Source organism: Carcharhinus amblyrhynchos, chromosome 7 (genome assembly GCF_965287045.1).
Source record: "Carcharhinus amblyrhynchos chromosome 7, sCarAmb.v2.hapA, whole genome shotgun sequence".
NCBI lineage: Eukaryota > Metazoa > Chordata > Chondrichthyes > Carcharhiniformes > Carcharhinidae > Carcharhinus > Carcharhinus amblyrhynchos.
In genome coordinates this window covers 109,578,185-109,603,140 of record NC_137330.1, presented here as the reverse complement: position 1 = coordinate 109,603,140, position 24,956 = coordinate 109,578,185, and the positions used below count along the sequence as shown (strand labels likewise).

At 43.6% G+C, this 24,956-nt stretch overlaps 2 protein-coding genes across 5 annotated transcripts in view; one reads left to right on the top strand and one right to left on the bottom strand.

Annotated features, from left to right (window-relative positions):
- acoxl (acyl-CoA oxidase-like) overlaps positions 1 to 24,956 on the bottom strand; it is a 392,248-nt gene that overhangs the window by 10,166 nt on the left and 357,126 nt on the right. For both annotated transcript variants that reach the window (XM_080192936.1, XM_080192935.1), the window contains exon 18: positions 20,580 to 20,681. In XM_080192936.1, the coding sequence (XP_080049062.1) occupies positions 20,580 to 20,681 (102 nt within the window). The remainder of the gene's footprint in view (positions 1 to 20,579; positions 20,682 to 24,956) is intronic.
- LOC145345201 (uncharacterized) overlaps positions 1 to 24,956 on the top strand; it is a 559,547-nt gene that overhangs the window by 497,869 nt on the left and 36,722 nt on the right. For all 3 annotated transcript variants that reach the window (XR_013887040.1, XR_013887039.1, XM_080192941.1), the window contains one exon: positions 11,380 to 11,429. The gene's annotated coding sequence lies outside the window, so the exon portion shown is untranslated. The remainder of the gene's footprint in view (positions 1 to 11,379; positions 11,430 to 24,956) is intronic.

Here is a 24,956-nt window from a genome sequence, read left to right as displayed (position 1 = left end):
GGACCTGGGTTCGATTATAGTCTTGGGTGACTGTGCAGAGTTTGTATCTGCTTCCTGTGTCTGTGTCTTCTTCTGGATGCTGCAGTTTCTTCTCACACTCCGAAGATGCATGGGTTAGGTTGATTGGCCGTATTAAATTGCCCCTTAGTGTCAGGGGATTAGGAGGGTAAACACATATGGCCTGGGTGGGATTGTTGTCAGTGCAGGCTTGATGGGCCACCTTCTGCACTGTAGGGATTCTATGAACTAAAGCTTTCACATTGGTTGTAATGGGAAAATCTGGTTCATTTAAGGTTGCCCTTTTAAGGAATGCAATCTTAATGTTAAGCAAAGAATTACTGTACACAAAGCAATTAAGAAGGCTAATGGGACATTGACCTTTATTGCAAGGGGAGTGGAACATTACAAATAAGGAAATATTGCTTTAACCAAACATGCCTTTGGTGAGATTACACCTGGTGTATTGTGTACAGATTTTTAGGGTCTGTACACCAGATGTCTGTGGATGTTCAGTCACTGAGTATACTTAAGGCAGAGATCAATAGAATTTTGAACTCTAAGGGAATCAAGGGAAACAAGGATAGTGCTGGAAAGTGAAGTTTATGTCAAACAGCAGCCAAGATAGTACTGAAAGGTAGAGCAGGTTCAAGGAGCTAGTGGGCTGTCAAATGGCAGATGGAGTTTAATTTAGACAAATGCAAGGTGATGCATTTTGGTAGATTGAGCAAGGGTAGGACGTACTCAGTTAACGGTAAGGTGTTGGGAACAGTTACAGAACAAAGAGATCTGGGGGTACGTGTTCATAGCTTCTTGAAAGTGGAGTCACAGGTAAACAGAGTGGTGAAGAAGGCATTCGGCATGCTTGGTTTCATTGGTCAGAACATTGAATACAGGAATTGGGACGTCTTGTTGAAGTTGTACAAGACATTGGTAAGGCCACACTTGGAATACTGTGTGCAGTTCTGGTCACCCTGTTATAGAAAGAATATTACTAAACAGGAGCAAGTGCATAAAAAATTGCTAGGATGTTACCGGGACTTGATGGCTTATGTTATAAGGAGAGGTTGGATAGACTGGGACTTTTTTCTCTGAAGCGTAGGAAACTGAGGCATGATCTTATAGAGGTCTATAAAATAATGAGGGGCACAGATCAGCTAGATAGTCAATATCTTTTCCCAAAAGTAGGGGAGTCTAAAACTAGAGGGCATAGATTTAAAGTGAGAGGGGAGAGTTACAAAAGTGTCCAGAGGTAAGTGTCTGGAACAAGTTGCCAGAGGTACTAATAGAGGCGGGTACAATTTTGTCTTTTAAAAAGCATTTAGATAGTTACATGGGTAAGATGGGTATAGAAGGATATGGGCCAAATGCAGTCAATTGGGATTAGCTGAGGCGTTTAAAAAAAAGGGTGGCATGGGCAAGTTGGGCTGAAGGGCCTGTTATCATGCTGTAACCTCTATGACTCTATGGCTGAATGGACATCTCCTGCTCCTATTCCTTATGTTCTTATATTCCAAAATTTGTTAATTTTCATGCTCATTTCTATCATCTGTGGGAAACAAGGGTTGCATCAACCAGTGTTCCAACATCAATATAAAAGAAGCTATGGTTTTCCTCCATGTATAAGACCCACATCTGGACTGATAATATAAGCTAAATGCTGCGAATGCATTTTTGTACGTATTTATTAGAAACGGGGCTATCTTTCCTATATCTGAGAAATAAAGCAATGCAAATTAAGAATAAGATTAAGAAAATATTCTAAGAAGTAATAAACTGAGATATTAGCCCTAGGGGGATATGGAATGTCCAACAGATTTCATTTAACATTCACTTAATTACCTTCTGTCACAGAAGCATTTTCATTAGCAGATTTTCCACAAATATGAAACACAACACCTAATTTCACACAAATTGAGACTCAAAAACATTATTTGACCATTTATTCTTCACGATGAATTTACTAGCCAGTTGTATAGTGGTATTATCACTGGACTAGTAATGCAGAGGCCCAGGGTAATGCTCTGGGGACCTGGGTTCGAATCCCACCATGGCAGATGATGAAATTTGAATTCAATCTAAAAAAAATCTGGAATTAAAAAGCTAATGATGACTACGAAATCATTGTCACAGAGGTTTACAGCATGGAAACAGGCCCTTTGGCCTCTGTGTGAAACAATTTCACACCCTCTGTGTGAAACAATTGCCCTCTGAACACTTTTGTATCTCTCCCCTCTCACCTTAAACCTATGCCCTCTAGTTTTAGACTCCTCTATCTTTGGGAAAAGATATTGACTATCTAGCTGATCTATGCCCCTCATTATTTTATAGACCTCTATAAGATCACTCCAGAGAAAAATGTCCAGTCTATCCAGCCTCTCCTTATAACTCAAACCATCAAGTCCCGTTAGCATCCTAGTAAATCTTTTCTGCACTCTTTCTAGCTTAATAATATCCTTTCTATAATAGGGTAACCAGAATTGCACACAGTATTCCAAGTGTGGCCTTATCAATGTCTTGTACAACTTCAACAAGACGTCGCAACTCCTGTATTCAATGTTTTGACCAATGAAACCAAGCATGCCGAATGCCTTCTTCACCGCCCTGTCCACCTGTGTCTCCACTTTCAAGGAGCTATGAACCTGTACCCTAGATCTCTTTGTTCTGTAATCCTCCCCAGTGCCCTACCATTCACTGAGTAAGTTAATTGTTGATCGTCATAAAAACCCATCTGGTTCACTAATCCCCTTTAGGGAAGGAAATCTGTCGTCGTTACCTGGTCTGGCCTACATGGGACTCCAGACGCACTGCAGTGTGGTTGACTCTTAAAAGCCCACGGGGATAGGCAATAAATGCTGGCTCAGCCAGTGACACCCACATCTCATGAAAGAATATAAAAAAAGTTCTCCTTAACTCCAATTAGACTTACAATATATACCATATAGTTTCTACTAGTCATTCTGTATATCCTCAGTTTCACTCAAAATCATCAGGTTTCTACATCTACACCTATTTCCTCAATGTTTGCTAATAGTCTGAATATCTCATCATTAGTGTCAAAGGCAACATCTGTGGTATCGCTCACTGTGGATAGTAGCGCAAATGGAGACCAAGATCATTAGATTTCTGCTGCGCCTCAAAGGCAGGAAAATTGACCTGATGTACAGATAAACTGCAATCTAACTGAATGGCAGCGAAGGCCCAGGGGCTACTCTTCCTAATATATCCATGGGCTTAGATAAATTAAAGCTATTTCTTCCCTGCCTACTGTATTTAACATCAGTATGTCAATGACCAAAAATAACAGTTCTGAAAAGCAGACAAAACAAGGTGAAGGTGTCTCTCTTTTTGGAATCAAATACTGAAACAACACAAACACACTGGCCAGAATTCTCCGGTCATTCACGCCCCGCCATTGCTGTCAGTGAGAACAGAGAATTCAGCGCACAGCCGAATCGCCATTGACTGCAGCAAGACTGGAGAATCCGGCCACTGTGTTTATAGAAGTAAATTCACTTGTAGCAATTTTGTTTTACTTCCACTTATATTGGCAAATATTTATCTGGCAACCAGCTTAGTGATTAAAATCTGATTATACATTAAATTAAAACATTGCTATTTATGGGAATTTGCTTTGCATAAGTTGTTTCCTGCATTACAACAGTGAACTACACTTCAAATAGAATTTCATTGACTATGGAGCACTTTGGAATATGCTGAAAGCACTTTGGGGCATTGTGAAAGGCATTATATCAACACAAGTTATTTATTTCAATTTCACATTTAACCCCATTAATTGAGTGAGATTGAGTAAGGCGAGAGCAAAACACCATGGCCAGTTGGGCCGAATGGACTGCTTCCTTGCCGTATATTCAATATAACAGTTGCTCTTGATTCGACAAGAGAAGCTACTTGGGATGCAGAGGCCAAATGTGACATATTGGCACTGTTGACAGACTACAGATTCAGAGACCCAGGGCAATGCTCTGGGGACCCAAGTTCAAATCCCACTAAGGCTTATAGTAAAATTCGAATTTGATATAAATGTGGAAATAAAAGTCTAATGATGATCATGAAACCATTGGTGACTGTCATAAAACCCACCACTAATGCCCTTTAGGGAAGGAAATCTGCTATCCTTACCTGGTCTTGTCTGTACGTGACTCCAGAGCAACGTAGGTGACACTTAATGCCCTCAGAGATGGGCAATTAAATGCTGGCACAGTCAGTGATGCCCAAATCCCATGACTGAATTAAAAAAAACACGTGGCATAATGGTAACAATGGAAGAGTAGATTTTCAGCTTGTTATTTGAGTGTGAAGTTGTAGCCACCCGTAACCCGAAACAAAAAGATTGTTTTTTTTGGTAGGAGCAAGCAGTGTGAAACACCAGCTTCATGCCCAGGCAGCAAGTTTAAAATCCATCCCATGGTGTCACTGGCCAGCGATTCAATGTGAGATACCGTTCCGCTGTTCCCTTACTTCAGCTCATTTATTATTTTCCTTGTGCATTTTCGCAAACCAGAGGTAACTGACAGTTCAACATTTCCAGGACCTGGCATTTCTAATTCACAGGAACATAGAAAATAGGAGCAGGAGTAGGTCATTCGGCCCTTTGAGCCTGCTCTGCCATTCATTATGATCATCCAACTCAATAGCCTGATCTCACCTTCCTCTCTGTATCTTTTGATCCCCTTCATCCTAAGAGCTTTATCTAACTCTTCATTGAAAATATACATTGTTTTGGCCTCAACTGCTTTCTGTGGTAGCGAATTTCACAGCTTGCCACTCTTTGGGTGAAGAAATGTCTCCTCATCGTAGTCCTAAGAAGTTTAGCCCATGTCCTTAAACTGTGACCCCTGATTCTGGTCATCCCCACTGTCAGGAACATCCTTCCTGCTTCTATCTTGTTTAATTTTTAATACCACCCCCTTCATTTTTCTGAACTCTAGCGAATGTAGTCCAACCAATTTAATCTCTCCTCTTGCGTTAGTTGCAACGAAGAGAAGGGGGCAAGATTGGGATTAGTGTGCTGTTGGAAATGGTGCCACTGACAACGACTTTAATTTCTTTGGAAGTGTTACAAACTTAAGATACATTGAAGGATAGGAGCTTGCTGCACAGATGATAAATCCTTGAACTGAATTCACATAATGACATTCAGAACATTGTAGAACAAACGCTCTGCATTATGTACACACCATGGATCTTTTCCTAGTCATTATATGAATAATTTATTTATTTGTCATGTTCTACTTGCTACTTCTAAAATTTCATGACAATACCTTCTAGAATCATAGAACCCTACAGTGCAGAAAGAGGCCCTTCGGCCCATCAAGTCTGCACCGACCACAATCCACCCAGGCCCTATCCCCATATCCCTGCCCACTAATCCCTCTAACCTATGCATCCCAGGACACTAAGGAGCAATTTTAGCATGGCCAATCAACCTAACCCGCACATCTTTGGATTGTGGGAGGAAACCAGAGTACCCCGAGGACACCCACGCAGACACGAGGAGAATGTGCAAACTCCACACAGACAGTGACCCGAGCCAGGAATCAAACCCAGGTCTCTGGAGCTGTGAAGCAGCAGTGCTAACCACTGTGCTACCGTGCTGCCCTTCAAATATGTATAGATTATATATTCTCTAAAAGAGAGAATATCTATAAAAAGCCAATTTGAAAGTAGACTGACTGGTAACCCCTAACCCCAGATGGGACTCACACTAATACTTGCACAAAACAATGACTCAAAATATTGTAGGCAACATCAGAGAGCTAAGGAGCAAATGAAACATTGAATAAGTGGTTTTCATACACTAACATGACAGAACATAAAACCATTTCTTAACATCACTGGTGTTTTTTTTTGTTAAATGTCAAAACTAGAAATGTAGAATTAGGGAATGAAGGAAGTATAACTCTGGGCCAGGCACAAGAGTGTGGTGGCTAGGGGATTTTCATAATAACTTCATTGCAGTATTAATGTACACCTAATTGTGATACTAATAAATACATTTTAAAGAATCAGATTTATAGTGTGTCATATCACATGGCAAAATATTGCAGACAACTTTGCATAATTAATTTCTGTTAGACTGCAATGGTGTTCCTCCAGTTCTGGTCTCTTGCATATCCCAAGTTTCATTGTTCTACCACTAGCAGCTGTGCCTTCAACTGTCTAGGCCTTAACCCTCTTGTCCCTGCACCAAGTTTTCAATTAACTAATATTCCTTTGTGCGGCACAGTGTTGAATTTTGTTTGATAATATTCCTGTGGGCAATTTGCTTTGTTAAGAGCGCTATGTAACTGCTGCTGTTGCTAGTACGTGCTGTTACATAAGCAATAGTTCAGTAGGTTTAGTTCTCCAGTATCACATTTTATGTTATTAACAGGCACCCATTGTTTACTGATTATTGCATTGAGCAGCTGACATGTTTAAGTTCTCATCACTAACCTTGTTTATTGGCCAGAAGATCCTTTTCACCTCTTGGACAGTGAAATAGGATTCAAATCTAGACTGGGTCAGAGGCCAAAGAAATGGGAGGGGAATGAGGGAACAAGACAAACATACAGGAGTCTACTGAGCCACCTGCATCCATCAATCCTTTGCCGGGATTCTATTTCAAGTGCATATATAAAAAGAGATGCACTGCTTAATGAGTCAGCAAGCATTACTAGTTAAATAATTGTTTTGTGACACCCAGTTGTGAACAGCTGTTAAAACCTTGACTTCTAAACAGCACTGGTTTTATTGATGTGGGATGGCAGTTTTTCTTCATGTAGCATGCAGATGGGCTGTAAACGTGGTTTCACTCTGGCTGGTTACAGGCGAGGGAGACTGTTGTCGAATAAATTCTTGTCGAAGCAATGTTCAAGTTAATGAGCCTCCAGTGACTCACAGATTACAATCTATGTGCTGACAATGGGAGCTGGCTGGGTAGTGAAAACACACAATTTACTCAAAGCTGGTAGTTAATTAAATGATAGAGTATTTTTTAAAATAAAAATCTCAACGGCATCTTCATCATTGTACGTTAATTACAATGATGTGGATATGCCAGCGTTGGACTGGGGTAAACACAGTAAAAAGTCTGACAACACCAGGTTTAAGTCCAACCGATTTATTTGATAGTAAACTCACAAGCTTTCGAGGTTTCCCTCTTCTTCAGGTGAAAAATTCTTCGTTCACCTGAAGAAGAGGGAAACCTCGAAAGCTTGTGAGTTTACTTTCAAATAAATCGGTTGGACTTAAACCTGGTGTTGTCAGACTTTTTACTACATTAATTACAACACAGTCTTCAACATTAATTGGGATAATGTGGGGTTATGGGGATCGGGCTGGCGTAAGATGCTGTGTCAGAGAGTCGGTGCAGGCTCAATGGGCCAAATGGCCTCCTTATGTACTCTAGGGATTCTATGATTCAATGAGTCAAAGAAAAAGTGCTGTGTAAATGCCTTCTGATTCACATTCAATCCTGTTTACCAGACAAGGTTGGCAGTCGATTTGTACACAGCAAGATGTCACAAAACATAATGAGCCAAGTTTGATTTGACTTATAATTGTCACATGTATTAACATACTGTGAAAAGTATTGTTTCCCACGCGCTATACAGACAAAGCAAACCGCTCACAGAGAAAGAAACAAGAGACTGCAGAATGTAGTCATTGTTAGAGAGTTTAAAAAAGTTAGAATGAAGTTTTAGAAACATAGAACGAGAGAGAAAAAGAGAATTAGAAGTATGCTGGGCACAGCTTGCAAGAAGTCGCCTCACTCCAGCACCATCTTGGAAGTCCCAGATAAGTGACTTTTTGCGGGGTAATGGGGGACAAGCTTCAATTGCGAGATTAATGTTACATAAGAACATAAGAACATAAGAAATAGGAGCAGGAGTAGGCCATCTAGCCCTTCGAGCCTGCCCCGCCATTCAATAAGATCATGGCTGATCTGTCGTGGCTCAGTTCCACTTTCCCGCCCTCTCCCCATAACCCTTAATCCCTTCTCTTATCAAAAACCCATCAACCCGCTTCTTAAAAATATTTAGCGAGGCAGCCTCCACCACTTCAACGGGCAGAGAATTCCAGAGATTCACCACCCTTTGAGTGAAGAAGTTCCTCCTCAACTCCGTTCTAAACCGCCTCCCCTTTATCTTGAGGCTGTGCCCCCTAGTCCTACTGTCTTTTTTGAGCGGGAAGAGTCTCTCCACCTCTATCCTATCCATCCCATTCATCATCTTATACGTCTCAATGAGATCTCCCCTCATTCTTCTAAACTCTAACGAGTACAAGCCTAGTTTATTCAGCCTCTCCTCATAGCTCAATCCCCTCAACTCCGGTATCAGCCTAGTAAACCTCCTCTGCACTCCCTCCAGGGCCAAAATATCCTTGCGCAGGTGCGGCGCCCAAAACTGCACACAGTACTCCAGCTGCGGCCTCACCAATGCCCTATACAGCTGCAGCAAGACCTCCCTACTTTTATATTCAATCCCCCTCGCTATGAAGGCCAGCATCCCATTCGCCTTCCTGACCACCTGCTGCACCTGCAAGCTGGGTTTTTGCGATTCATGCACAAGGACCCCGAGGTCCCTCTGCACCGTCGCCTGCTGCAGTTTTTCGCCACGTAAGTAATAGTCCTTCCTACCATTCTTCCTACCAAAGTGTACCACCTCACACTTGCCAACATTAAATTCCATTTGCCATTTCCTGGCCCATTCGCCCAGCCTATCTAGATCCTTCTGCAGACTCTCCACACCCTCCGCACAATTTGCCGTTCCCCCAATCTTGGTGTCATCAGCAAATTTCGACACCCTGCACTCGGTTCCCTCCTCCAGATCATCTATATAAATGGTAAATTGACAGCACACTGGGTAGAACCCCCTCCCTCTCCATGTTGTAGGAGCAATGACACCCACCTGAACATGTTTAACATTTTATCTGAAAGACATACTCAAGCAGCCCTAGTCAATGTTTGTGCTTTTCCAGCGGGACTCAGAGGATGGTGATTAGTTGCAGAAACAGGGATCATTTCTATAGTTTCTTACTGGAGAAATGTATACTAAATTGTCTGGTCTCATTAATTATTCTCTTCCTAAGTTCAGAGAAAGAAAGATTTCAGGATGTCCCAAAATGCTTTACTAGCCAGTGGCCAACCAACAGCTTCTTCCCTGTTGCCATCAGACTTTTGAATGGTCCTTTCACTTATTAAGCTGATCTTTCTCTTCGCCCTATGTGTCACTGTAACACCACATTCTGCACTCTCTCCTTTCCTTCTCCCTTATATACTCTATGAATGGTATGCTTTGTTTGTACAGTGTGCAAGAAACAATACTTTTCACCATATCCCAATACATGTGACAATAATAAATCAAATCAGATCAAAAGTGCAGTCTCCATTGTAATGTTGGAAAGAGAAGAGGTCGCAAGGCCAGTTCTTGCACCTCTCTAGCAGTCTGGAAACAAGCAACAAGCTCAGAATGGGAATCAAACCAATGACTGTTGAGTTCTTTACTCTGAGATATCTACTGGGTACAGGAGGAGTGGGGGGGGCGGAGGGGAGAGGGGGGAGACATCCACCATCCAGGGCCATTCATCTTCACCTCCTGGTGTTAGATGCTTAGTTATTAATCCTTAAATGGTCTGTGGAATGACAGGAGATAGTTCACTAGAGCACTTATTCCTCCTCCTGCTGCCCGACCCCACCTGTAGCCCCCCTGCCCACCCCCACTCAACCAATATATTGAATCATCCTACCTGGAATATATGTACAGTTTTTTTATATTCTGCTGTATACAGATTTCATTTATGATAGCTTTAACTTGCAGCCTTAAGACTTATCGCAGAATGATCAGTGCTGTTTGAGGTTTAACAGGTCAGGTTTCAGAAATGTCATGAGTTTCAGTGTGGAAATCATGATATCTAAATGAAGATGTGCAGGATTGTGCTGCATAGGACCCTGAACCACAATGATCAGAGGCGTTTACATCCCTCAAAATATTGCAAAGTACTGTTAAGGGGTTTGTAGCACAAAATATTTATACCACAAAACTTTTAACCTTTAAACTCTGGTGTTAAGTTGGCCAGTGAATAAATGTTTATCAGTTTCTAGGAGTTTCAGCACCAAAAGAACAAAAGCAAAGAACAAATCAAAAACTGGTTTTGGAGATGCCGGCGTTGGACTGGACTGGGCACAGCAAGAAGTCTCACAATGCCAGGTTAAAGTCCTCACCTGATGAAGGAGCCTTTGAAAGCTTGTGATTCCAAATAAACCGGTTGGACTTTAACTTGGTGTTGTGAGACTTCTTACTATATAATGAAACACAGCTCGTGAGCTAATAAATGTCCCTCAACAGCTGATACACACCAGGTGATTGTGTATACTGAAGATCGAGGGATGAACTTTTAACTTAGCTGTATTTCAACCAGCAGATTGGTGTGAACTCCAATGGGCAACAAAAGCTGTACTGGCCAGAACAATGCCCACATCCCATGGAAGAATCCCATGGAAGAATTTTGAAAATATGCATAAAACAGTAGCGTCCTCACATCAGTATTGAGGTAGTTTCCCCCAACAGATGTTGACCAATGTTGCAGTATAGTTCCAAAGGCACCAATAACCTCAGATGTACATTGCCAGTTTGCACGTACAAGGGGAGACAAGGCCTAGTGATATTGTCACTAGACAATTAACATAGAAACTCAGTTAAGGTTCTGGAGACCCAGGGTTCAAATCTCATCACAGCAGACAGTGAAATTTGAATTCAATAAAAAATATCTGGAATTATGAATCTATTGATCACCATGAAACGATTGTTGGAAAAACCCATCTGGTTCACTAATGTCCTTTAGGGAAGGAAATCTTCCATCCCTACCTGGTCTGGACTACATGTGACTCCAGACACACAGCAATATGGTTGACTGTCAACTGCCCTCTGGACTAGCCAACGATGCCAATGTCCCATGAATGAATAAATATGTGAGTTGAAATAATGATGTTGCCAGACTGTTGAACTGTAGGGGGTATCACAGCTGAGTACTAATCCTGTCAGTATTACAAACCTTCCAGAAGAAACTCCTGGATTGTGATCAGGAGCAGGCACCCTGTGATGGACAGCTGGAAGTTGTAGGCCAGGGTGGGGAGAGTGGTCATCAACAAGGTGGTTTGCTCTTGTAGCTGCTGTTCCTATATCGTTGCACACAGCCCCCAAACCCCCATCCTCCCCACCCCACGAGTTGGATCAATATTGCTTATAATACTAGGATACATATAGTACACAGGAATTTGCTAAATAAAGACAGTGGTCAAGAGAGCTTTTTAGCAAACTGTACAAAGTTTCCCTTTTGTGTTTGATGATTAAACGTCTGTTTTTGTTTTGATTTTAGATGACAAAGATGCAGATATGCTTTCAGGAGTAATGAAGGAAGTGATGGAAGTAAGTAAACAGCCAAGGAAATCAAAGGGTGGTGAATCTCTGGAATTCTCTGCCCGTTGAAGTGGTGGAGGCTGCCTCGCTAAATATTTTTAAGATGCGGGTTGATGGGTTTTTGATAAGAGAGGGGATTAAGGGTTATGGGGAGAGGGCGGGAAAGTGGAACTGAGCCATGACAGATCAGCCATGATCTTATTGAATGGCGGGGCAGGCTCGAAGGGCTGGATGGCCTACTCCTGCTCCTATTTCTTATGTTCTTATGAAATTTCTGTTTTTAAAAAATCCTGCCAATTTTTCTCCCCTCTCCTGATGCTGTGACAGTACATTTCCATTGCTGCTCACTGCTTTCTAGTACCACTATCCAGATGTGAGACCCTTTCAGAGATTCTGGTAAGATAGCCAACCGAAAGGGTAGGGAAAGCGCAGAGCAATCTTTTCACCAACTGATACCCACAAAATGCTCAACTCTGTGCGGTAACAGAGCTGCACGAGATTATGAGAATTGGACACCTGTATTTTCCCCCTCCGCTAACTCAAGGCACCAAAGGCTACCATATCAACCTCAACAACTGCTCCTGCTACCTGCCGACTCGTGCGTGTCTACTGTAGCTGGAGTTTTCATGCTCTGTTGCCATCGGGAAATTTCCAGTTTTTAGATTGTTTTGCGACGGTCATTTCAATTTACTTCTCTAAGGGGCAAGAAACTGGCTTTTTACTGGTAGGTAAAAGACCTCAGTCCTTCAAATCTCTGACAATTAACCTCACAGGCTAGTAAACTATGCATAGCACATGGCAGACTTCCAATTGAGGCTCCTGGCAGGCAACTCTCCCAAGCAGGAGCAAAAAGTCAAAAAATAGCACCTAATATAAGCAAATACAGTAAAAATAAATACTCAACCCAGAGTTGGTAATTGTTTGAACAGAAGTGATGTTCACTTGAAACTAACCTGATCTAACAGAACAGGATAAATGTTGCTGCATTAATAGGATTTTTCCCTCTCCTTTAATGCAGCTTGTTTGTGAGACAGAAAGACACACACACACACATATACGTGCACACACACATGCGCACACACACATATACTCACAGACACACACGTGTGCACACACACATATACACATCGACACACACACATGCGCATACACACACACACGTACACACGCATGCACACACACATACACACACAGACACATACGCATACATATGCACACACACGTGCACACACACATACACACACACACACACACACACACACACACACAGTCATTTTGGCTTTGATACAATTTAGGAAATAAGCATAGATTCGATATTACTCAGAAAAGATAACTTAGTGGTCACTGACCACAACTTGTTTTCAAAATATTAACAGTACCTCTTTTCCATTTCTGCAATATTTCTCGTCAGTCTATTTATTTCTCTCTGCATTCCGAAGTAGAGCTCTGCTTTTTCCCTCAGTAAGACCATAAGATATAGGAGCAGAATTAGGCCATCGAGTCTGCTCTGCCATTTGATCATGGCTGATATGTTTCTCAACCCCCATTCTCCCGTGTTTTCCCCATAACCTTTGAACCACTTATCAATCAAGAATCTATATAACTCTGATTTAAATATACTCAATGACTTGCCCTCCATAACCTTCTGGGGCAATGAATTCCATAGATTCAAAACCCTCTGGTTGAAGAAATTCCTCCTCATCTTGATTCTAAAGGGTTGTCCCTTTATTCTGAGGGTGCGTCCTAGGATCCTAGTCTCGCCTACTAATGGAAACATCTTTCTCACATCCATTCTATCCAAGCCTTTCAGTATTCTCTAAGTTCCGATGAGATCCTCCCTCCCTCATCCTTCTAAATGTTTTGCCTAATTCTCAGCTTTTCGGTGTACCTTTATGTACATTTAACAGCATTAACCAATTGAAGCCAGATCTCAGATTCTGAATCAAAAGACCAACATAGAAGTGTCTTAAATGTGCAACACAAGGGTTTGGCTCAGAACTCCATCACTAAAGGAAGTCTCACATCAAAGGAAATCATTTACTGTCAAAAATGACAAAACACGTTTTTGTGGGAATGAAGTGCCATTCATATAAGCACTAAGTCTATGGTGCAAAGACAACAAGTCTGATCACTTGACCATCTATTATTTTTAATATTGTGAAGGAAATTCTCCAGACAATTCCATGTCTGTCACTCCGGTAACAGCAGTTCCTTGTCCAGTAGATATTATTTGTAAGCCTTGCCTGTGAGCATCAGTGACCATGAGAAGATGTGACTTTGTCGGAAGGTAGTGTTAGGAAATAGGATCAAACCAAAAAACCCAAGTACTTCCAGTAAGGCTCAGGAGGTGGTGAATTGGTGTGAGAACATTGACTCGTTGTCGTTTTCTAACCCAATGTGGCTATTGTTGCTGACTGTTCCTCGATCCAAGATGACGTCTACTCAGCATCGTGAGTATCTGCCACGGGTCTTCATGTGGCTAACAGGCTGGTTCTTAACCCACATACCTTTAGGTATAAGCAGTGGGGTCTGGAGTGCAGGATTTGCTTCCTTTTCTTTCCTTCACTGCTGCTGCTCTGCCTCATCATGGAGATGTTGTGATTCAACGCACAATGCAACTTTGACGGACAGCTTGTTGCTACTTTAAAGGACTGATAGTAAGTTCCTTGATGCTGTCACGCATCAAGGAGATCTTCAGAGTGACTTTGAAGCATTTTCTTTCTTCTGCCAGGAACACTAACCATTTGCGAGTTAAGAAAACAGAACCTGGCAAGGGAGATGTTTCCAATCATCTGGGCACAATGTACAGTCCATTGAAGTTGATTGTGCAGGAGTTTTTCCCAAATTCTTGTAGAGCTGGCTTTGAGATGGATACTGGCATTGTTCAATGGTCCTCCCATAGAATTACAGTGTTGCAAATTTTCTAGCACTCTTGTGTGTCACTGATAAACAGCCTAGGTCTCACTACAGCACAGTGATGACAACTGCTCTGTGCACTAGGGCTTTTGTTGTCAAAAACGCTTGGCTGTACTTTGTAGAAGGCTGATCAAGTATTGGATCTCCTCTTCAATGGTGGGCCTTTGAAAGAGATGGCTGCCAAGGAATGGGAAGTACTCAATATATTCCTGAGTCTCTCCTTCAACATAAATGGGAGGTGGAAAGTATAGCTGACCAGGTGTAAGTTGATAAATGAGTGAAGAAAGTGTCTTTATGCAGAATTGAAGGGATCAAAAATGGTTGGAAATCTGTGATGTGGAGATGCCGGTGTTAGAATAGGGTAGATCCAGTAAGAAGCCTCACAACACCAGGTTAAAGTCCAACAGGTTTATTTGGTATCACAAGCTTTTGGAGTGCTGCTCCTTCATCAGGTGACAGCAACTGGAGAAGGTAGTCAAGAAGGCATACGGCATGCTTGCCTTCATCGGCCAAGGTACTGAGTTTAAAAATTGGCAAGACATGTTGGCACTTTATAGAATCTTAGTGAGACCGCACTTGGAACATAATGTTCAATTCTGGTCGCCATACCACCAGAAGGATGTGGAGACTTTGGAGAGGGTACAGAAAAGGTTTACCAGGATGTTGCTGGTATGGAGGGCATTAGCTATGAGGAGAGGTTGGAGAAACTTGGTTTGTTCTCGCTGGAGCGACGGAGGTTGAAGGGAGACCTGATAGAAGTTTACAAGATTATGACAGGCATGGACAGAATGGATAGTCAGAAGCTTTTTCCCAGGCTGGAAGAGTCAATTACTAGGGGGCATAGGTTTAAGATGTGAGGGGCAAGTTTTAAAAGAGATGTACGAGGCAGATTCTTTACGCAGAGAGTGGTTGGTGCCTGGAACTTGTTGCCGGGGGAGGTAGTGGAAGCAGATATGGTAGTGACTTTTAAGGGGCGTCTTGACAAGTACATGAAAAGGATGGAAATAGAGTGATATGGTCCCTGCAAGTGTGGCGAGTTTCAGTTAAGTCAGGCAGCCTGGTCGGTGCAGGCTTGGAGGGGCGAAGGGCCTGTTCCTGTGATGTAATTTTCTTTGTTCTTTGTCTTTCGGACAATGGGAGGAAAGTGGAGCACCCGGTGGAAGGGAGAACGTGCAAACTCTGCATAAAAGTGACCCAAGCCGGTAATCAAACCCAGGTCCATGGCGCTAAGCGGCAGCAGTGCTAACCACTGTGCCACCTAGTTTTAGCTCTGAGGTGACTGAGGTTATTTTTTCATCTAGGTGGCATTGAACATTGACAGCAGAGGGCAGCTGATCCTTGATGAGATGAATAGCCACTGTCATGTAGATTGTAAATAGTATTGGGGCTATCACACAGTCTTGCATGGCTGTAATTCCACATCGCAGTCCTGAAGCTGGTGGAGGGGGCAAGGTGGGGGTTGGAGGCTTGGGGGGGTGGGGGGTGGTCGGCAGTGTTGTTCACTTTAAACTTGCCACATCTTGGCACTTGGTGGACGTTCATCATTGATCAAACAAGTTTATGAGCTATCCAACAGGCAGCAGTTCATCGCATGGATCAAGCAATACAGGTATCATTTATATCTTTGACCTGAACAGTGACATAATCCAGGAGGAACCAGTGCTTTGCTCTAGGATGCCTCCACGTGATTTTGTACTGGTCTTTCTGGCAGAAGATGGTTTTGTCACAATGAGGCCACTTTGTCAGCTGGTGGAGGCCATTTTCCCACCTCCTTTTTCCCAATGGTTCCCCTCCAGACATCCAGGTCACAGCCAACTCTGGCATTAAAGTCCCCAGAAGGGTGATCTTTTCTTCTGTAGGATGACAGTGAGGACTTCACCATGATCAAAATTGAACTTTTCCTTATTATCATCATTGGAGTCAAGCATCGAGGCATTAGCACTGACGACAGTTGGTTATGTCTGAGTTGTAGGTGAAGTGCTGTAAGCCTTCAATTTATGCAAGTGGAGAATTCTGTCAGTGTATTGAAAATACTGGTCAGAATTCTCCAGTCTCACATGCCATATTATTGTTGCCAGCGAGAATGGAGAATTTGATGCTCAGCCAAATCTCCATTCACAGCAGCGAGATCATAGAATCCCAACTGCAGGCAAGCTCAGATTTGCCAAAGTTTTGGATAGAACAACCAACTCTTGTGGACAAGTGTTGCTGCCAGTCTTCCGTTCCAATAGGTGGTATATCCCCTTGCTTGTCCCTTCAGCTGCCCCTCGCCAGTCTTACAGAGGGCAGCGATGTTAGTCTGGAGTCTTGCTAGCTAACAGATTATGGTTGCAGTTCTTCTTTCTGGACGGTCACTCTTGAGATTATCCACAAGTTGCAAAATTTAGAGTTTTCTTTCTTTGATCACAAAGGTGGTAATCTGCAGGGTATGGTTTCCCAGCCAGCAGGAAGTGGGACAATTTATTTTTACAGCACCTTTTCCAGCCCCCCTTCCCATTTGGGGTGAGCAGAGGACTGCTCAGTCACAGAAGAGCCCAAATACACCTCTGTCCCAACACGGATGTCCAAAACCTTCATGTATCTGTTGCCTGTGTGCAGATTCTTGACTAGGGATCCCAGATTCACAACTAGGGATCCCAGATTCACAACCCTGACACTAATTCCCCATTGCCACAGGACTTGGCAAATTGATCCTAGTAAATGGTCACCTGTGACTGTGTTTAATGTGGGAATCTTGGGGCACTGTCACTGTCCATGTGATCTTCACAGGTTGGTGATCAGATCTCAGTGTTGTGTCAAGCCAGAATGACCAGGACCACCTTGCTACTACAGCCTTCTTCCGCTCTTACTTGTTCTGTCACAGCGGACTTTTGGATTGCACTTTGTCTGGCACCTCCCCCCTCCACAACCTTGCCCCAATAGGTGGCTCCAACAGAATTCAACACGGTCCAGGACAAACCAGCCTTCTTGACTGGTGCCCTTTCCATCACCTTAAACCACTGAGGGAGGCAGTGGCGTAGTGTCATTGGATTTGTAATCCCAAGACTCAAGGCAATGCTCTGGGGACCCGCGTTCGAATCCTACCACTGCAGATGGTTGAATTTGAATTCATTAAAAATCTAGAATTAGAAGTCTAATGATGACCACAAAATCATTGTCAATTGTTGTAAAAATCCCATCTGGTTCAGTAATGTTCTTTAGGGAAGGAAATCTGCCATCCTTACCTGGTTTGGCCTACATATGACTCCAAGCCACTGCAATGTGCCTGACTCTTAATATGCCTTCAGGGATGGTTAATAAATGCTAGTGCAGCCAGCGATGCCCACATCCCATGAATGATGAGATTAAAAAAGCTGTCTCCATAGAATCCCTACAGTGCGGAAGGAGGTCATTCAGCCCATCAAGTCTGCATCAAACACAATCCCACCCAGATATCTATTCCTGTAACCCTTCATATTTACCTTGCTAATCCCCCTGACACTATGGTTAACTTAGCATGGCCAATTAATCTAACCCGCACATCTTTGGACTGTGGAACAAAGCTGGAGCACCCAGAGGAAACCCATGCAGAATGTGCAAACTCCACACAGACAGTGACCCGAGGCCGGAATTGAACCCGGGTCCCTGGCACTGTGAGGCACCAATGCTAACCATTGTGCCACCCTGCCGATGCTCAGTAGCAGCAGGGTGTACCACCTACAAAATGCACTGCAGTAACTTGCCAAGGTTCATAAGAACATAAGAAATAGGAGCAGGAGTAGGCCATCTAGCCCTTCGAGCCTGCCCTGCCATTCAATAAGATCATGGCTGATCTGTCGTGGCTCAGTTCCACATTCCCGCCCTCTCCCCATAACCCTTAATCCCCTCTCTTATCAAAAACCCATCAACCCGCGTCTTAAAAATACTTAGCGAGGCAGCCTCCATCACTTCAACGGGCAGAGAATTCCAGAGATTCACCACCCTTTGAGTGAAGAAGTTCCTCCTCAACTCCGTTCTAAACCGCCCCCCCTTTATCTTGAGGCTATGCCCCCGAGTCCTACTGTCCTTTCTGAGCGGGAAGAGTCTCTCCACCTCTATCCTATCCATCCCATTCATCATCTTATACGTCTCAATGAGATCTCCCCTCATTCTTCTAAACTCTAACGAGTACAAGCCTAGTTTATTCAGCCTCTCCTCATAGCTTAACCCCCTCAACTCCGGTATCAGCCTAGTAAACCTCCTCTGCACTCCCTCCAAGGCCAAAATATCCTTGCGTAAGTGTGGCGACCAAAACTGCACACAGTACTCCAGCTGCGGCCTCACCAGTGCCCTATACAGCTGCAGCAAGACCTCCCTACTTTTATATTCAATCCCCCTCGCTATGAAGGCCAGCATCCCATTCGCCTTCCTGACCACCTGCTGCACCTGCAGGCTGGGTTTTTGCGACTCATGCACAAGGACCCCGAGGTCCCTCTGCACCGTCGCCTGTTGCAGTTTTTCGCCACGTAAGTAATAGTCCTTCCTACCATTATTCCTACCAAAGTGGACCACCTCGCACTTGCCAACATTAAATTCCATTTGCCAGTTCCTGACCCATTCGCCCAGCCTATCTAGATCCTTTTGCAGACTCTCCACACCCTCCGCGCAATTTGCCGTTCCACCAATCTTGGTGTCATCAGCAAATTTCGACACCATACACTCGGTTCCCTCCTCCAGATCATCTATATTAGTTCCTTCAACAGCATCTATAAAGCTTGTGACCTCTACCACTTAGAAGCACAAGGGCAGCAGATGCATGGGAATACCGCCATCTGCAAGTCTCTCACCATCCTGACTTAGAAAATAATCACCGTTCTTTCATTGTCACTGGGTCAAAATCCTGGAGCTCCTTTTTTAACAGCAGTGGCTGTGAAGGTGGCTCACCATCACTTTCTCAAGGGCAATTAGAGATGGGCAACAAATGCTGGCCTAGCCAGCAATGCCCACATACTGTGAAAGAATTAAAAAGAGCTCCTGACGGCATTGTTCAAGGGATTGTCAAAGTGCAGAAGTTTCTTCACCACATCAAGGTAGCAATCCACAGAGGGAGCCACAGAGTAACACCTTAACACCACCACGGCTTAGATCAGATAAGTCTGTGTGAACCAGGAATTGAAGCCCAGACTACCTTAGTCTTTATGACTTCGATGCTCAGTAGAAAAGCCAGGAAGGGGAGAATGCGTTCAGAACACACTCGCTGAGGGGCGTTTAAATGGGACAGTAGAACAATTGTCAATCACACCCAACATTAGTATTTTAGGAAGCAAAAGCAAAAGATTGTAGTTGCTGAAAATCTGAAATAAAAACAGAAATGCCAGAAATAATCATTGGGTCGGGCAGCATCTGCGGAGGGAGGAACAGCGTTAACATGTAGTTTAGTTACAAGGTCATTGACTTGAAATGTTAACCCCGCTTCTCTCTTACTTTCAGCAATTTCTGTTTATATGTCATCACTTTTGGGCTCAGGCTATTAACTCCTGGGCCATGCCTACATACTCTCAGCCAATTATTCCCCGTGTCTGTGTGGGTTTCCTCTGGGTGCTCTGGTTTCCTCCCACAGTCCAAAGATGTGTGGATTAGGTCGATTGGTCATGCTAAATTGACCTTTGGTATCAGGGGAATTAGCAGGGTAAATATGTAGGGTAAAGTCTGCACAGCATTAATGCCTGTGCAAGCTCAATGGGCCAAATGGTCTCTTTCTGCCACAGCAGGCATTCTATGAAATGGGAAAGGAAAGGCAGATGGCAGGCTTAGGTCAAAATGCTAGGGTTCGCTTGCAACACAGTAAACTGTGGGTAAAAGGGGAGGGGGATATGGGTGGTGATTGGTGCTATTTTGTGAATGTGATCTGGAAGAGCCTCAGCAGCATGGGCTCAGACTTTCCTTGGATGGTCCACAGGTTCCTTCCGACTCCTGCCAAGCACCACAAAGGAAAGTTTCTAACTTAGCCATAGGCTGTCTCTAATTTTTGCCTGCTCAGTAAATGGTTAACACGCAGTCGGGGCTCTAATAGCATTTTCCATGCAACAAGGAGGCTTCCACCTAAGTCAGGCAGATGCCAATTGGGTGCTGAGAGAAAAGAGTCCCCAGTTAAATTGGCAGCAATCAGGAGTTGAACATGACTGTTTTCCCTGTCTGAATGCTCGATTCCTGAGGTGATTGTTAATGTGTTTTGAGCAACGTTGCCACGCTATCTGTTATGAAAGGTGTCAGACAAAGACTAACCTGGTTCCTTATCTGCATGCTTGTTGTTGGCGTGAGATATTTGTGTTCCAGATACCAGGCTCGTTCTTGGTATAAGAGGTTAGTTCCATGTAAAACACAAAACTGAAAAAGGAAACAAATAAACAAAGATGTATTTGTCACTTGGAAACAATCTTATGGCATTGAGGTAATGGTGCATTTGGTAAACAACCTGAACTCAATAGAAAACTTTAGATAGCAGAATGCCACACAGTTTTGTGAAACTAATAATCTCAGAAACACCCTGATAGATACATTGCTTCGGCTAAACTTCTATCAAGTAAGAACACAGACACAGGAGTCCAATTAGTGTTTTGTTTTCTAATTTAATCGTCCCATTTATAGATATCTCTGTGTTCTGGACTATTGCAGCAGTAAGCTAGCAAGCAGGCAACCTTTCGTCTGGACCTCTTCATTCTTAACCTTGAGTGCAGTGCTGATCCGTATAACTAACCACACAGGCACATTTCTCTGCAGCTGATGATGAGTCAACTTGTCTGACAGCAGGCCTTTATTGGTTTAAAGAAAGAATATGCATTTATATAGCACCTTTCATGACATCAAAATATCCCAAAGGTCTTTATAGTCAATAAAGTCCTTTTGAAGTGTACTCACAGTTGAAATACAGAGAACTGAGAAGCCCATTTACTCAAGTAAGGTCCCATAAACAGTGACACGATAATCACTAGATAATCTGTTTAGTTTTAGTAATATTGGTCAAAACACCTGGTGAACTTCCCTTACCTTCCTCAAAGCAGTGGGCAAGGGATTTTTTTTAATAAATGTCCACCTGCCCCAGTTTAACCTTTCATCTAAAAGAAGACACCTTCAACTCTACAACACTCGGTTAGTATTGCACAGGTGTCCTGGCTTAGATTACATGTTCAAGTGAGGTGAGAGTGACTGTCCTTGACATCAAGGCAGCATTGACTGAATGTGATAGGGCAGGGAGTCCTGATAAAACTGGAGTCAATGGGAATCAGTGGGAAAACCCTCTGCACAAAGGAAAATGGTTGAGGTTGTCAAAGGTTAATCATCTCAGTTCCATGAGATCACTGCAGGAGCTCCTCAGGTTAGTGTCCTAGGCCCAACCATCATCAGCTCGATGCCAAATGGTGCCTTGATGTTAGGTAAGGTCACTCTCACCTTACTCTGGAATTTAGCTCTTGGTCCATGCTTGGACTAAGCCTGTAATGAAGTCTGGACCTGAAAGGTTCTGGCAGAACAGGCTATTACTGAGCACGTGCTACTTGATAGAACTGTTGATATTACTTTCCCAACATTTTGCTGAGAGTAAACTGAAAGGCAGTGATTGGATAGATTGGAATTACCCTTCCTCTACGGACAGGACATTCCTGGACAACTATTCTCGGGTAAATTCCACCGGTATATCTTTACCTGAACAGCTTGACTAAGGGGTGCGGCTGGAACTGAAATATTACTGTCAGGATGGTATCGGGATCGCAGCCTTTGCTATATCCAGAAATGCCCAACAGTTTCTTGAATAAATCAGATTTGCTGAAGACCAGTTTTTGTGATGATGGGGACCTGAGAATGAGGCTGAAATACTCTATCCACCCGGCACTTATGGCTGTTTCAAATCCCACCCCTTTGATAGCTCAGTTGATTTGATTTGATTTATTATTATACATGTATTGGTATACAATGAAAAGTATTGTTTCTTGTCCACTATACAGATACCATACACAGAGAAGGAAATGAGAGAGAGTGCAGAATGCAGTGATACAGTCACAGCTAGGGTGCAGAGGAAGACCAACTTAATACAAGGTAGATCCATCATTTTGCTGAGGGTAAACTGAAAGGCAGTAATTGGATAGATTGGAAATACCCTTCCTCTATGGACAGGACATACCTGGACAAGTTTCTCAGGTAGATTCCACTGGTGTATCTTTACCTGAACAGCTTGACTAAAGGGGTGTGGCTGGAACTGAAACACTACAGTCAGGATGGGGTCGACAAAGTCAACCATTTGTGTTAGAACATAAGAACATAAGAAATAGGAGCAGGAGTAGGCCATCTAGCCCTTCGAGCCTGCCCCACCATTCAATAAGATCATGGCTGATCTGTCGTGGCTCAGTTCCACTTTCCCGCTTTCTCCCCATAACCCTTAATCCCCTCTCTTATCAAAAACCCATCAACCCGCGTCTTAAAAATATTTAGCGAGGCAGCCTCCACCACTTCAATGGGCAGAGAATTCCAGAGATTCACCACCCTTTGAGTGAAGAAGTTCCTCCTCAACTCCGTTCTAAACCACCCCCCTTTTATCTTGAGGCTGTGCCCCCTAGTCCTACTGTCTTTTTTGAGTGGGAAGAGTCTCTCCACCTCTATCCTATCCATCCCATTCATCATCTTAAATGTCTCAATGAGATCTCCCCTCATTCTTCTAAACTCTAACGAGTACAAGCCTAGTTTATTCAGCCTCTCCTCATAGCTCAACCCCCTCAACTCTGGTATCAGCCTAGTAAACCTCCTCTGCACTCCCTCCAAGGCCAAAATATCTTTGCGCAGGTGCGGCGCCCAAAACTGCACACAGTATTCCAGCTGCGGCCTCACCAATGCCCTATACAGCTGCAGCAAGACCTCCCTACTTTTATATTCAATCCCCCTCGCTATGAAGGCCAGCATCCCATTCGCCTTCCTGACCACCTGCTGCACCTGCAAGCTGGGTTTTTGCGACTCATGCACAAGGACCCCGAGGTCCCTCTGCACTGTCGCCTGCTGCAGTTTTTCGCCCCGTAAGTAATAGTCCTTCCTACCATTCTTCCTACCAAAGTGGACCACCTCACACTTGCCAACATTAAATTCCATTTGCCATTTCCTGGCCCATTCGCCCAGCCTATCTAGATCCTTCTGCAGACTCTCCACACCCTCCGCACAATTTGCCGTTCCCCGGTATGACTCCAACCAGTGGAAGGTTCTCCCACTGATCCCATTGACTCCAGTTTTGTCAGGACTCCCTACTTTGCCACATTCAGTCAAATGCTTGATGTCAAGGGCAGTCGCTCTCACCTCACTTGAACATATAATCTAGGCCAGGACACCTGTGCAGTACTGAGGGCGTGGTTGTAGAGTTGAAGGTGTCTTCTTTTAGTTGAAAGTTTAAGTTGGGGCAGATGGACATAAAAAGAATCCCTGCAGCCATTAAAAGTCTGATGACAGCAGGGAAGAAGATGTTCTTCAGTCAGTTGGTACATGTCCTAAGACATTTGTATCATTTTTCCGATGGAAGAAGGAGGAAGAGAGTATGTCCGGAGTGCATAAGATCCTTAATTATGCTGGCTGCTTTTCCAAGACAGCAGAAAGTGCACTCAGTGTCAATGGGCGGGAGGCTGTTTGAGTGATGGACTGGGCTTCATTCATGACCCTTTGTAATTTCTTGCTGCTCTTGGACAGAGCAGGAGCCATACCAAGCAGTGATACAACCAGAAAGAATGATTTCTATGGTGCATCTGTAGACGTTGGTGAGGTGTAGCTGACATGCCAAATTTCCCTACTCGTCTAGAAAGTAGAGGCGTTGATGAGCTTTCTTAACTATAGTATCAGCATGAGGGGACCAGGACAGGTGGTTGATGATCTGGACACCTAAAAACTAGAAGCTTTTGACCTTTCTAGTCCATCCCCGTTGATGTAGACAGGGACATGCCCTCTATTATGCTTCCTGAAGCTGATGACCATCTCCTTCGTTTTGTTGACATTGAGGGAGAGATTATTGTTGCTGCACCAGTTCACCAGATTCTCTGTGTCCTACCTGTAGATGAGAGATCTTATCCCATCTCCTCATTGTTTGAGATCTGACCCACTATGGTGGTGTCATCACCAAACTTGAAAATCAAGTTGGGGGAGAATTTTGCCAGTCATAGGGGTATAAGGAGCATTGTAAGAGACTAAGGGCACAGCCCTGTGGGGCACCGGTGTTGAGGGTGATTGTGGAGGGGGTGTTGTTGCCTATACTTACTGATTGCAGTCTGTGGGTTAGAAAGTTCGGGATCCAGTCACAGAGGGAGGAGCCAAGCCCCAAGCCACAGAATTTGGAGATGAGTTTTGCAGGAATAATGGTGTTGAAGGCTGAGCTGTAGCTGATGAATTTATAAGGCCAATGTGTAAACTAAATTACAAGGTCAGTGCTGAGTTAGCTGAATCCAACTGGAGTGCTGTTAAGAACTTTGCAACTGGCCTCCTGAGGGAAGTGGGGGGAGGGGAAGAATAAAAATCTGCCATAGCTCTTGTTCATGATTGGTGTTAGAATGACCAACCCTCAAACCGGGAATGTTTGTGTAAGCACTAAGTGAGGATTTGGACCCAACTGTGAACGCATCAATTATTTCTAATTTCACACAT